The 15,436-nt window shown below is 40.2% G+C and overlaps 1 protein-coding gene across 1 annotated transcript in view; it reads right to left on the bottom strand.

Annotated features, from left to right (window-relative positions):
• Positions 1 to 957: 957 nt before the first annotated feature.
• The window catches only part of ctnna2 (catenin (cadherin-associated protein), alpha 2), a 509,943-nt gene continuing 495,464 nt past the window's right edge, over positions 958 to 15,436 (bottom strand). The window contains exons 17-18 of the mRNA XM_049572760.1: positions 7,298 to 7,432; positions 958 to 2,148 (exon numbers count right to left, since the gene is read on the bottom strand). Of these exons, the coding sequence (XP_049428717.1) occupies positions 1,861 to 2,148; positions 7,298 to 7,432 (423 nt within the window). The 3' untranslated portion in view covers positions 958 to 1,860. The remainder of the gene's footprint in view (positions 2,149 to 7,297; positions 7,433 to 15,436) is intronic.

The raw sequence follows: 15,436 nt of genomic DNA, 5'->3' as shown, positions 1-15,436 counted from the left end.
TAAGTCCAGTGTCTTGTGACCCATCCACCATCCCAACTTGCCTTCTAACAAGGACCCCTCAGGACCAATTCCTTCTGAACTCTTGTCAGCGCATTGGTCATGTAATTGTAGCGTACCAAAATATGTGGATGATACACTAATTACTGGCTCAGTATTACGTGGGATATATACAAATTTGTAGGACACTGTACAAACAGTGCATGAGAGCAGCCTGTAAAATGTATGTTGTAAAATTAAGTTCTTGGCAAGAAACTAAAGTTGTTGACGTTTTCACAGCAATATAAAATAGATTTTAAAGAGGGGATTGTGATATATCTTACATATTAAAAAGGCTTTTGAAGACTTTTTAAGTTCTTCTTCATGTGAAAGAAGGTTATATTGACAGTAGTTTAATAAAATGTAATGTAGGACTGAAGAGGATTTCTTTGTTTCCCTGGCCCACAAGGAAGGATAAATAACAAAAACTAAACAAACAGCAAAAGAAAAAAAAAAAAAGAAAAAAAAATCATCAGTATTGGTAAAACACTGTCATTTTAAACATTGGTGTTGTTGTTGACAAGGAATTTCACAATTGCTGTATCCCTAAAATGAACCTGTGTTTTAGTTGGGCGAGCATGGTAGAATGTTTGAATGAAGGACCTTGTAAAATATCACAAAGGTAGCAGAAACAGTGCTGACCTAAGACCAATTATCTCAAGTCACGGTGAAGTAATGGGGCTCGACCTGTGACCCTGAATCAATATGCCTATTCGTGTGAGCTTTTAACTCTAATAGATTTCTTTTTCTCCTCTGGAATCTCCTCATGTGCAGGTCTTATGTGTGCAGTCTCAAATGATAATATTAGATCCCTAAGATTAATAAAATACATCACTGCTGTAACGCTCGCTCACAGATTGGTAGCTTCTGCATAGTGCTGCAAAATGTGACGATAAAAAACACGCGTGAAACCTCGAGGGGTCAAGTTGAGGGATTTATTAGAGAAGGGTGAATATAAAGGTACTGTATGCAGGGATTTCTATTCTCTGAGCAAACCACAACTAGTCAAACCTCTCTGTCTATATTTATACGCTACACAACTTCCAATCAAGGTCATCATAGTTAGTGATGTAATAATTAAATAAATTGAATTTAAAAAGGCAATACAATAGACCATAAGTGTGCTTTGGAAAAAAACACCATATGGATTATTATTATTATAATCATCAGGAACAAGGAAACTACTTGGATGCCGACACTTCCGGGTTTTTCTTTAACATAAATTATTCCTAGCACTACAGGTTACATTCAAATTGAAAAAAAAAAAAAATATCAAGAGGGAGCATACCAACAGCGACATATTCCCTTTAGAATAACTCCTCTACTGAACCATTCAGGATCCCATTCAGACAGTTTAAATGTGTATACAAGCAGCCAGTCAGTAGCACGTTAAAGATATAGCTAGAATATCAACTGCCACAAATTTTTAAAATGCCACTCCTCCTTCTCTGATATGTGTTTTTTTTTTTGTTTTTTTTTTAAACTCCCATATTTTTCAAAAGTACGTGTGTTTGTGTCACATTTTGGCTCTCACATATTAAGCTACATTAAGATTGATAAATAGTGTTGGGTGTGTGCTGGCTGCCTGCGTGCCGCGAGGCCCACAGTGTTCACAGGAGCCGTAGTGTGGCAGTTTAATATGTACTGTAGTCCTCCTGAGGTGTCACCAAGCACACACAGGGCAAACAGAGGTGGGTTAACACAATGTAAAAAGGGACTTTTTCTTCAACTTGTTGCCGTCATGTTTTGTTGTTTTTCTTGGGTAAGCATGACTTTCTTTCTTTCTTTCTTTCTTCTTTTACTTATTTTTTTTTTTTTTCTTTCTTAGAAGGAGTCCATGGCCTTGAATTCGCTGAGGGCCTGGACCGGGGAGATGTGTTTCTTCTGGGAGCCTCGTCGCACACGTGTCTGGCACTCCTCGGGCTTCTCCCTTTTTACCAGAGGCTTCTTCTCTGGGGCCTTCATGCGCCAAGATACCACGGGCGAGTTAACGGCTGCTGTTCCGTACACCTTCTGGTACTTGGTGGAGGCTACATAAGATGCCTTTACTGTCAGCACCACTGCGTTCATTAGGTTCTTGGCTGCCTGGATCAGGGAGGTGGCACTATCAAGCTACAGGGGGGGTAAAGAAAGTTGGAGAGAAACAATAAGGGTCAAGTCAAAAAAAGTTAATGTGTCTGGAAAGAGGAAAAAGTGCAACAATGCCCATGCACTCAACAAGAACATTCAGACATATTAGTTACATCCGGTACCTAGGAGGTCTGTGCCTCAACTGATAATTAAGCAGTATAAAAACATGACCCTCGCTATGTGACATCTTATTTTAGCAGTTCTTAATTAGCGGAGGCAGGGGTCAGGTGTACCTCTGTCTCCGTCTGTTTTGTTTGGCTGACATTTAAGGGTCGGCGGCCAGTGGGCCTCCTCCTACCCCACACTGAGACGAGTCAACTGCTTAGTTTTAATGAGTGTGGACTCCAGCTGGCCACCATGAAAAGGTTAAAATCTCAGCAGGGCTCGCATATATCTCATGTGAGACACACTATCATAGAATTCTAAAGAATCATGAAGAACTCTATCAACACTAGATACAAAGAAGTCTAAAGCAGAGATAAAAGTCAAGTCTGATTTTAATTAGAGGGAGAAATTGTACTAAGGCAGTTAATAAGTGAGTTCTTTACAAACAAACAGTAGGAATGCACCGATTCCACTTTCTCCTCTCCTGATAGAAAATCACATATTTTAAGCTACAGCTGGTGACTTTTATGATGATAACTTTGTCATATTTGCTGAAACTGTCACTGTATTTCAAAAGAAGTACACAAGACAGATAATTTGTGAAAAACGCCATGTTCTTCCTCCTCTTCATTCTGCTTGATTTGATAGAATCTACCATGGCTAACCAAGAAACAACCAATCAGAGCCAAGGAGTCTCTAACGCAGCTGTCAATCATGTCAATTACGGCTTGTGAACTGTGGTCAAACTGTCAAACTAGGCAGCACTGATCAAGTATGAATTAGGATTATGTAACTGCATTGCCTATTTCTCACCTCAAATGTTTTCAGCGACATATTTTAGTGTACTGTTTAGCTGTAAAATGAGAGGGTTGCTCTGGCTAATGGGTGGTGCTTAGATTTTAGCTTGACTGTTTCTGATATGGCAGGTGAGTCGCAAACTTTCTCATTTTACAGCCAAACAGTACACTGAAATATGTTTCTGAAACTATTTGAGGTGAGAAATAGGCAATGCAGTGACAGAATCTTGATTGACAGTTTGACCGCAGTTCATGAGCAGGGACTGACATGACTGACAGCTGCGAAAAGCCAAGTTCAGGCCAAAGATTTGGGATGAGACAAAACCGTTTTAGAACGTTGCAGAGAAAAGTTGCAGTGGTGTTAAATGGCTGTCTGAGCTTGACTCAAGCTGGCTGATGATGTCACCTGCAACTCTTCTGGTTAAATTGCCGGCAGCTGGTTTTAGAATGTAAAGCACGTCACCTGTTTCTACAGCCAGTCAAAATGGCCGCAGACCGCGTCTTCGACTGCTGCTGATGCTTGTTTTGTTTCTGTTTTTTGCCGTTTCATCACTACTACAAATGCAGTTGTAGCCAGTATCTCACTATCACTAAGCTCATTCATATTTGGAGAAGCTACAAATTATATTCAGGCACAAAATAAGCCTGAAAAGCTTCAAATCAGAACAGAAGTACCGAGAGTTGTTGCATAGCGATGATACCCTATCTCATCTAGTTGCATTGGTGTAAACTGGCAGGCTTTTAGAATGTTGCAGAACAGCACATTGCAAGTAGTTGCCTGTTTCAACTCGTCTTGTCGCGAATCTTGGGTCTGAAATGGGCTTTAGAGACTCCCCAGCTCTGATTTGTTGATTTCATTCATATACGGTAATACCACCAGAAATGCAACAAGGCAATAGAGTAGGCAGAGAGGTATGATTTTTTTTTCACAGATTTTTTGTCTCATTTAGTGCTGTGTGAACATAGTGACAGTTTTAAAAAATTAGACAGAACATTATCTTTTATAAAAGTTACCAACTACAGCTCTAACACTGAGCGGATCAGTCTACTCTACTACATTTCTGTCTGTCCTAGAAGAGGCATCCCCTCTCTGTTGTTCCTCCTGAGGTTTCTTCCTTTATTTCCTGACTGCTAAAGAGTTTGTTTTGTGGAGTTTTTCCTTATCTGAATTGAGGTCTAAGGATATTGTATGCTGGTGAGACTGTAAAAGCCCTCTATGGCAAAGTTGTGATGTGTGCTTTTGTGCTATATACATTAAATGAAAATATACTTTATACCCGACCAGTTTGATAAAATCAGTATCTGATATAGAAAAGCAATGCACACAGAGGGTTGTACTTATGTGCCGATCACTGGCAGTAAAGTAGGGCTTGAGAAGGTAACACTTCCCCCAAGAGGAGGTAATCTAGATGTTTTACTTTCCAGGAGGGATTAGTATTTGATCCACCATCTGAGTCCCCTGTCACCTCGTGGACTGAATATAGACTATGGCTTGAAATGTTTTCTAAAATATACCTCTACTTATTGGATAAAGTTGTTCATGATGTTCATTTAGAGCTGATATCTGAACTTATGCTATTTATCTATTAGAAATCTTGTCAATACTTATGCATTTGAACATTTTTAAGTACAGCCCAACTTCTTCTTCTTCATGAGTCTTTAGGTTGGTATGAAACAGTGTTGTTCCACTTGGACTTCAGGTCCAGCCACTACAGAATAAAAACGGCATATGAATTGCTGCACTTCAATCCTCCTGAACTAAAATAAACACTTTCGGAATTGCTGAAAATAGTCTTAGGACCTTGCTGTGTTGTAGAATAAAGAGACTCAAAACACACAGGATTGGACATTTGAGGGCTCAAAGGTAGGTTGTTCCCTTCAACAAGGTACAAACATGATGTAAGAAATAAAGAAAGGCAGAAAGAAAGCCCACTGTGGACTGCAGCAGTCAAAGAAAGAATTGGACCCTGTCGGGAAACTCCAGAGTATGTAACACTTATTTTATTACCCTAAGTAAGCTTGTTCAAGCTAACAATTGCTAGGCAACATCTTTAGCTTGTTTGAGCTAATGATCGCTGGAAAACAGCCTAGAAAACAGAGAAATGTTTGTGTTGGGGTGTGCTGTGTGTCTGTTTTGTCAGTTTCATTCTCCAAAAGATTGCCAAAATTACCAGTAGTGAAATAAGCACTATGGAGCCTATTTCAAGATAGTGTCCAGTATTTTTGTTTGACTGGTGCAATTCATGCTTTGCACTGGTTCATTTCTTTAAGGAAGCGGTAGACTTTTATTTCTAACATGAAGTTTTTACCTCGTTGAAGGGAACAACCTATTATTGGTCAGCAAGGTCCTAAAACTAATGTCACCATTTTCCAGTTCAAGAGGACTAAAATTTAGCCCTTCATATGCTGTTAACGTGTAGTAGTGGCTGGACTAGAAGGACTTTGACTTCAGCTAAATGATCCGACATGTTTCTGGCCAAATGTATGATATGTGAGGAGAAGCAACTGTTCTCTGAGCTGGTTGATTGAATAACAGGAAAACAGCAGCTTAAGTGAAAGGAAACACCTTTTAATGTGTATTGGAAAGCTGTAGGTGTGTCAACTGATACTGCTTGTTTGTCAGACACTATAAATGATCACTAAATACTAATGTGTTGGCTTTTCTTGCGAGTAAACCCTCAAATGATCAATCCTGTGTGTTTTGAGTCTCTTTATTTTACAACGTAATTGGCGATGAGGACGGCAGAACGGGATCATGGGCTGCATGGGTGTGACGTTTTGTCGTGTTATGCATGCAACCCACTGTCAGGAGATTTAAAAAGTAGCTGATAGCAGTTAGCAGCTAACTCAGAGAAGAATATCAGTGGCTGAAAATGTCCACAATTTTGAAAAAACAATGAGGTCTAGGAGCTCCTTACCTTCTGACAAAAGAACAAGAAAGGCATCCATTTCACAGGAACGGTAAATAATTGTTACGTTATGCCATTGTTCTTTTTTTTAATGTGTCACACTAGAGGCTAATGCTGTTGGGAACTGCCCATTGATTCGACAGCCCATTGGTTCGACATCCCATTGTTCCGACCATATTAAACTCATTGTTCCTAAGTCTGTTCTGAAATCATCATGATGCCCTGTGGTTAAGGTCTGGTTAGGTTTAGGCACAAAATCCACTTGGTTAGGGTCAGGAAAAGATCATGGTGTGGGTTAAAATGAAAAAGAAATGTCACGCCTCTTTTGTTTCCGCTATGCCAGCACGCTTTCTAAAATTACACACTGGAGTCACTTTACAGTCATTTGGTTCTGCGTGAAAATGCAAAGGTGGTGTAAGGGTGTGACTTTGAAGTGGCTCTATAGCACAGTCTCCCTTCATAAAGGGCTAATAACAACAATAACAATAAAAACAAAAATTGCATATAAAACAAACCACATAACATACATGTCCACAGGCACACACACACACACACACACACACACACACACCTGCATACATACTGATCAGTACAGACAAGTCATTACATTTAAGAACCAATTACAGGTCACCACATAATTGTTTTGAAGCTACACAATAAACTGTCTTTAAAGAAAAGTTTAATTTCAAAGGAAAACCGTCTCACATCTCCAACTGCCTACTGCTTGAAAACATGTATTGAAAAACTTTTTCTTTATTTGAGTATTTATTAGCTTTATGAAGAGATGAAATCCTTTTTACACGATAAAGCGTTTCCTTTTCAGGTGGATTTGTTATATTTTGCTAAAAGAAAGGAAAGGAGACTTGAATTATCATGAGGATCATTCTGGTCAAAATAACATATATATATTTTTTTTTAATCAAAATGAAAGCTTTGAAATGGAGACTATCAGGCACATTTATTAGTTAAGTTAAATGTGAAATGCAAGCGGTATGGGATAATTGGCTGATTTTAGTTTGACCAGTGATAATAGGGTTCATGAGGCATGAAAAACACAAATGGAAAAAAAGCCTGCATCTTTCTGGTATTATTAGATGGTAATCAGTCTGAAATAATTGCATCAGTCGTATTCTGCATGACCCTCCGTTGTGTCTCGCAAGCTTCGTTGTGACCTTGAACTTAAAAGGTTCTCCCACCTGCAGCGCCGAGCATAAAAATCTGCTTAAATTGACCAAGTCTGGTGATTTGAACCTAAAAGCCTATCTAGAGAATCAGTCATAGTGGAGCCGGCTGTGTACTGCTCTGTATGGATGGACTTACCCCAGACACGATGAGCTCTCCACCCAGATTCTGAACCTCAGCTTTCACCTTGCTGCAAATGTTGAGCTGATGACAGTACAGGGCAATTCTTTGCAGGTAGGCCAGCAGATCCTGCTTGCACGCTGAATCAGGGCACTGAATAGAAAAGAGGCACAAACAAAACACATTGTCAAAACACAGAAAAAAATAGTAGTAATAGCCATAAGTGAGCACTGACTGTTACAGAGCTACTGAGAGTGGTTTGACACACTTGAAAGACCTTGGCAGACATTTGTATTAGGTCCCATCACTCTGACATTTAGTATTTACTTTACTATCAGCCATTTGGTGCATATTCCACTTCTGTAGTATAAAAATAAAGCAGGTCGCACAAATATTATTAATGTAAAATCCGCAAGATTAAGGCTACTGTGCAGTTGCTGCAGTACAATGATTGTCCTCATGGTGACAGCTTGGAGCACATCTTAATGTCCTCTGACACACATCTGGACATATAATCCATACCATTTGTATGACATTAAGGGATTATCCTCCATGTCCTATTTACAGGTCACTGCTGTCAAACGTGTTACATACTGTCATGTCCTGGATCAGAAATCATTCCTTTGTTTGCTCTTTCATTCCTTCCTCTGTAGTGGACGCTCAATAATTTGACTCATCACACTTTTGACTCATCAGCAGTGTACATTTCACATTCAGAATTCACTCACAGGGACTCAAATAATATAGTGGAAGGTAAGTATAGTGCACTAGTTAAATACTGTGATGAGTTAATTATGACGGACTGTGGACACAGCCAAAGAGTTATTTAAATGGATGGTAACAGTGATAATATAGATCATCACTGGGTCAAATATATGAAAGAATATAATGAAATGAATGATAAAGACATTGTGGGTAAACTCCAATTTCAGTCAGGAACACTTTAGTCAAAGAAAAATTTATTTCCAATTGCAGTATTATATTTGGAGGTATGGCTCTGTTCTGGGGCCCCTCTGCTTTTCCTCAGGCCTATGCAGGAAGCCGCTTCCATGCGCCTACATGGAAGGCATACACCTCTCCGCCCTTCCATGTACCTGCGTGGGAAACCTTAAGGCAGAGAGAGCAACCCTCTCTGCCCTTCCATGCACCTACACAGAAAGCCTAAGGCGGGGAACAGAACAGAGCAGCATCAATGACAAACAGAAACAACAATGATAAGTCAGACACAGCATGAAAAGGAGGAGCTGGGGTGGAGGCGGCTTGCAAAATGACTTGCAGAGGAAACAGCAACAGTAGGCAGGCCAGAGCAGTTTAAGTAGGGCGCCCTGAATGAGATACCAACTGGTTGCATAGAAAGGTATCATGTGATCTATCAGCTGACTCCCTTCCATCAATCAGCTGCTCCATCAGTTGACTGGGCTGTTTGACATCAGCTGATGTAGCTGGGATGTGAGCTGAGCTTGACATTGTGTCCTGCCTGAACTAACACTATGTTGAATTATACATTTGCATGTTGTTTGCACAGAGATCTGACTGTACAGTTTGAGATCACAAGATGTGGTCCTATTGTCTGTTCCAAGTGCACAAAATGAACTAAGACGAAGGCCCTGTCTACACATACACAGATATTTTGAGAACTGGTATTTTCCTCTATGTTTTGACCTCTCATCCACATGTAAACAGTTTTAGGAGATTTTTAAAAATGCCTTCTGGAGGGGCTGTGGCCTGGTGGGAGACCATACACATATATTCTGCCCAAAACTATCAGGATATTGGCAAGACATACAAAATGAGATAAAAAAAATGTTTAAATACAGAAGTGCCATTAAAACCATCTTACTTTCTATTAGGCATATTGCCAGAAAATCTAGAAAACAATAATCAGATATTATTACTGAGAATTCTCCTTTTAGTGGCCAAAAAGATGATCACAGTGTCCTGGCTGAATCCACGGCCCCCCACAGTGACACAATGGAGGGACAGGATTAAGGATGTTTACTACATGGAAAACATTACAGCAAGGTTAAAAAGCTAAAAACAGATGTATTCTTGTCTAAATGGTCGCCAATTATTTCTTTTCTTTCCCTCTGACCAGTATGGTCCAAGTGGAAGGGAGAATGATGTTCCCATTTTTCTTTTCATTTAAATGTGAACAATTGTATTTATTTATTTTATTTTATCTTTATTTATTTATTTATTTTATTCTTATTTATTTTTTCTCTCTCTTTATCTCTCTCTTCCTCCCATTCCCTCTTCAAATAATGGATATATGGACAATGGATAATGGATATATGGACATTGATGGAAGGCCAAAACCCATGGACAGACCCTTAACATGTATGCATTTATGCCTGTACTACTTCAAGTGTCTGAAAAGCTGATTGTACTGTACAGTTTCCTTTTATCAAGTACAGTTGTACTTGATAAAAGGAAATAAAATGAGTAAAAAAAGATTGCAGATTTTTCATACACGCAAAATGGACAAATGAAAACAACCACTGAGCCCATTGTTATTTTGTCCATCTCAGCATTCATGATTGTCAGCAACAACAGTAATCTAATCATGCGTGTTGAGGGACAGTTTCAAGGGTTGGATTTGATGAGGACTTGAAGGAGCACTTTTGCATGTACTGAATGGGAATGAACGGTAATGAGATCTCTAATAGGTTTATTGAAAACGGTACTATTAGCCTGTACTAGAGTTCGGTCGATTTCCAGTTTTGCTGGTCCAGTGTATGAGCTTAAACCAGTTTGAATGTATGCATTCCGGCTGAAGCAGCATTCATCACTATAAAGGTTTAGGCAAATTAAAAAGTAGTCTACATCAAACATAATATCATGTTTATAAATGCACTAATGGAGCAACTAGTGTCTGACCTGTTGTGAGCAGAGGAAGTTGTTGGCAACATTAAAGAGTTCGCATTTCAGGAGATGGGGCTGCAGAGTTGTATATGTGGTGTTTCTTTACAACAAACTTCATGTTTTTTCCGTTGACGGGGGAAGGCATAGCAGAGAACAAAAACTGCACCGATATGGCAACATTTTGGATTTGAAGCCAACAAAAGAGGTGTCCTGAATCACTGCAAGTGATGCAGTGCTGCTATTGTAAGCTGGACTTTTGTCGGAGTCTTGTTTCTGTTTATGTCTGTCGCTTGCTTTGAAAGCTTCGCAAGGGATGAGGAGCGGCTGATTCATAAAGCTTAGATGAGAAATTATGTGATTAAAACCTCCTACGTTCACTACAAAAATCTAAACAAGGTGGAAGCTGGCTGCAGAGAGATCGCCAGGGAGCTAAATGCTTCAGGTGAGCTAACTGTCCCTTGCTAACAACAAGCTAGGCTAATGTTACTTGGTGATGGTTATATCGTTTGTCAGTTACATTAAATATCACAATATAAAACGTGGTTTCAGTCATTAATGTTAGAAAGTAGGAAAACAGCAAGTAAGCTACTTATTCATCTCTGGTGACATCTCTAGTCTGATCTCGAGCACACAGCTAATATTTACCTGATTTGCTTACATGAAGTGGGCCTAAGAGAATCATGTATTTAAGGATTTCAGTGTGGACAAAGAAGTGGGCAGCAAGGCGGTACAGTGGTAAGCATTGTCACCTTACAGCAAGTGGGTCCTGGTTCAAACTTGAGATGGGGGATTTGAACCCCAAGGGTGTGTGGAGCTTGGATGTTTTCCCTGTGTCACTGTGGGTTCTCTCCATGTACTCCAGCTTCCTCCCACAGTCCAAAGACATGCAGGTTAATTGGTGACTTAAATTGCCCGTAGGTGTGAATGTGAGGGTGAATGGTTGTCTGTCTCTATGTGTCAGCCTTGTGATAGTCTGGTGACCTGTCCAGGGTGTACCCCGCCTTTCGTCCATGTCAGCTGGGATAGGGTCCAGCCACCCCGTGACCCCTAACAAGATAAGTACATAAGTAGAATGGTCAATGGATTGGTTCGTACTCACACTGTACTCAGGTATTTTAATATTTCAACACATTAATGTTTCTTCTGTTTTCTTCTGCTTACTGTCGCTTGTGTTTAACTTTTGATGCTGCTGTCTTAGCCTGGTCTCCCTTGTAGTAAAGGTTGTTGATCTCAATGGGACTTGTTTAAATGTTAGTTAAGAAAAGGAAATAAAGGGTTAAATATTATGATTGATTTTAGTTTTCAGGTCCTATATTTGGGAAGGACACCACAACAGCTCCTTGGCCTCTCCAATGCGTACAATTTCAGAATAATTGTGGTTGCCTGCAAAAAAGCAATAATGAAAAATTGGTTAAATCCAGAACTAGCCACTGTAACTGATTGGTTTAATGTGATGCATGAAATTTTTATTATGGAAAGATTAACCTTTGAACTGAGACTCAAGACAGCCCTTTGTGAAAATGTTGGAAAGGATGGATTGAATTTATTAAACCATATAGAACAGATTTTGAGTAAAAGTTGTATAGTAACTTACTGCTGGCTGATGTGCCGAATGAAACAGTGTACTGTTGTTAATTTCCTGAAATGATGTGAACTTCCAGTGTACTGTCATGCCATGAGCCCCTGGTGGTGATGCATTCAATGGGCAATTCAATATACAACACCCAAACTAGATACATCAAGAGGTGCCGTGATGCACCGTGATACTGCCAAAACCCCACGAAATGTTGTGGTACAGTTGTTTGATCATGTCGCCCTGCATAACCGTTACTACCCCTAGTGACCTTCTACACTTGGACCTTTGGGTCCTTTCTTTTGATAACTATCATTTTTTTATTCATTTTTTGGTGTGTTTTTTTGGTTTGTTTAAATTGTCGTATTTATTTTTTTATTCTATTTTTTTTTTCAAATGGTTGTTTTTTTCAGTTATTATTGGTCTGCATGATGTTGTTTTGTCAGTTATAAAGAGTCTCTAATGCAAGTGGCTTTGTACCTGATGATTTATTTTTTTTAATTTAAATACAAATATAATATCAAAGAAAAGTAGAAATAAAATAAGAAATATATAAGTCCGACTTCATAATCCATTAAGGTTGAGACGATGATGAACGTGTAATTCATTTGTACTGAGCCACACAGTCTCTAATATTTCAGGATGTCTTAATTTAGGAGTTACTGACAGTCATGACATCTCACTTCCTGTTTGCATGTCACTGGTTAATTTTTTCTCAAATTGAGGACCACGGCCAAACTGTTTTGGATTTTCACCACGTTACGCTGTGAAATGCTGTAATGCTGGGAAATCCAGGAGGTCCCTGCTCTGCCTGAGGTTAAACCTGGATCATCTGAACAAAGGGCCAATAGTCGGCTAGCTGACAGAAAGGATGCAAAATGATATCATGACAGAAAATGAAGCCATCAAGGCACGGGATTTGTCACAGAGCCAAAGAATTTGGCGGAAAAAATATTCTTGGCCTTATTTCAGGCATTACTGGCAAAATCTAGAGCTGCTTATTACAGAAACACCATCTGGTTCTAAATGGCGTATGTTTTTCCCGAAATAGGTTTGAGATGTGAATTCTTTACCAAATTGGATTGTTTTTGGATGGTCTCTGATGTTCTGGGCGTTTTAAAGCAGGGGAACCAAGAACAACAATCCTTACCAAAACAGTACGGTTCCAGCATTCTGTGTCGCTAATTACATTTTTGTGCACTGAGCCTGGAAGATGTTGTTCAACATTTTTTTTTTGCTTTAGCAGTGGTTTGTTGAGAGCCAGAGCTTCAAAGGCAAGTTGAGATACACTGCAGGGTGTCAAACACATTCATTTCACATAAAACCAGTTTGTCACAGCGTGTTGCCCAGGAAGAAAACAGATCAATCAGCAATGAATGAATATAATACACATAAAACACATAAAGACTTGCCTCCCCAGCAGCCAAGCTTTCTCTGTGTCCTTTCTCTTCTTCTTCTTCTCATCCCTCTTTTTTTTTTTTTTTTTTTTAAACCAGAAGTTCTGACCTGGTCCTGCTGGCCTTTGTGCTACTTCAACTGCGATGAAACCAATCATACAGTGCAGCAAATGGACCAACAGGGAATACGAGGACAGCCTCCTCAGGTCTCCTACTATCACACAGTTTGCCCCTATTATTCCATCTGGAAACCTTCCAGGAGTCAGCTATGGCCCACTAAGCTCCCAGTGGGTTAAGAACACTGCATCAGCTGCTTAAACACTGTGAGCATCATTTTGTAGCAACACCTTTCTTCTCGCCATTAATATTAAACGGTCCTAACTAGGACATTCAGCGGCACTGTGTGGGGAAATGCACAGCTCATTTCCTTGTCTTGTGGGCTCGGGTAGAGGGGGATGGCAAGTTAAACATCGAGCTGTGATATGAATATACCCCCTCCAGGACTTGGAGCTTTCATGGCCGCCCATCTTCTCTCGTGCTCAGTGAGAAAAGGCCTCTCGTGCTAAGACAAATACTATTGATTGGCCACAAGTGCCCTTCACTGATGCTCACAAATGGCGAGTCTTTGGAGACGAAATGAAATGTTTGTTTCTTCAGCCTACAAATATAACCGCAAAGAGCAATTTGAGGCATATTTGCATTTATAGTTATGGCCACTATCAGAGGAGGAGTTTGAGTAACGCAGTAAATAAGAGCCGAGCTGCCACCAGCATCCAACTTCCTCTGAATGCAGAATGGAGCGACTAGCTCATAGAGCAGCCAGTGAGGCAGAGGGAAGCTTCTCCCCGGGCATTATCACTGCACCGCCAGTCCTGGCTAGCATCACTGCTAACTGCACTTCACACTGCTGGCGCGCACACACAGACACACACACAGACACACACACACAGACACAGACACACACACACACACACACTGCTGCCTCGGGCAAGTTTGATGCAGACATGACACAATTGTTCCCCATTGTACAGTTGACTAATAGTCCATTTCTTCCACAGATTCCCTGTTGATGTAAATAAACTGTATGGCCCATTACTTTGCCAGGCCCATTGAAGCTCTCTTTATCTCCCCCTGTCCTTCCTAGCAAAACAGCGTCCATTACAGACTGGCGAGGAAACTGTGGGTTACTGCCTGACTTTACTCGGCCTTTCTGAAACTCCCCCTGACCTCGGTGCTGCTCTCAGCAATTCAGGAATATTTTATGTTCAGTCCAGCAGAGAAACAGGTGAGGTTTTTATTCTCCCCATTGTTTTCCGCATAATTGGGCCCAAAAATGAACGCAACATGCTCCCGATGGATAATTCAGGAAGATGATGTGAACTCCGGTGCTGAGACGAGGGCAACACACTATCAGAGTGTGGCAGTCTGTCAAAACACAAGTCACACCTCACACTGATGCTGCATTTATAAGCAGGCTGAGACTGACCTTTCCCTAAATTATTCAAGGCGTAAAAAATAGTAAGGCGGTTATTTTATTTCAACCTCACCTCTTCGGCCGTCTTCTCTTTAATCACAGCACTTTTCTATATTATTTCTTCTCCATTACATATCCAATAGTATAGTAGTACAGGGTGTTTGAGGGAGAGGAGGATGACATAGAGACACACTGACAGATTCAAATAGAGGATGTTACACACAGTTACACAATATGCCTTCTAGCTGAGTGGACAACTGCAGTCCCTCTGATGGTAAGCTGTCATCTGTCAGTTACTTCAGGAAAGCTGGTAATCTTTCTATTTGCTCATCCAGACTCTGGCATCTCCACCAAAGACTGAGCACCACTGTGTTCTAGCACATACTGAAACCACTTATTATATTTAAGTGTCTACCTAATGTTCTTGTTTTCCCTCTTCCTCCTGTTATATTCAACAATCTGGCATAGTGCGAGTTATGATACTCAACAGAAGAGGGAACATGGATTACCATTAACTAGCAGAACAGCCAAAGTGACCTGGTGTTCTCATTCATGTAAATTTCTCAAACATCCTGTTGTTTTTGAAAAATGATTTTATTTGAATCTGTAATCCGCCGTATTAGCATTACATTGGAAGCTGTTGCTGCAACCTGTCATGTTGAAACATACAGATCAGTGGAGAGTCAGTGTGTGGCGTGAGAACATGAAATATTTATTTTCTCTTATGTTTTTCTGAGGCATTATGGACAGAAAATAATAGCATAGGCATAGTAGGTGTTTGAGACGGCCTTTATTGACAGGTGACCTTGAACTCAGTGGCTCCGAACTGTTTACTTAGGAAGGCGTAGGGG

The sequence above is a fragment of the Epinephelus fuscoguttatus genome, linkage group LG3, assembly GCF_011397635.1.
Source record: "Epinephelus fuscoguttatus linkage group LG3, E.fuscoguttatus.final_Chr_v1".
Taxonomy (NCBI): Eukaryota; Metazoa; Chordata; class Actinopteri; order Perciformes; family Serranidae; genus Epinephelus; species Epinephelus fuscoguttatus.
The sequence above is the reverse complement of the archived record's forward strand: the minus strand, read 5'-3'. Positions and strand labels throughout refer to the sequence as shown.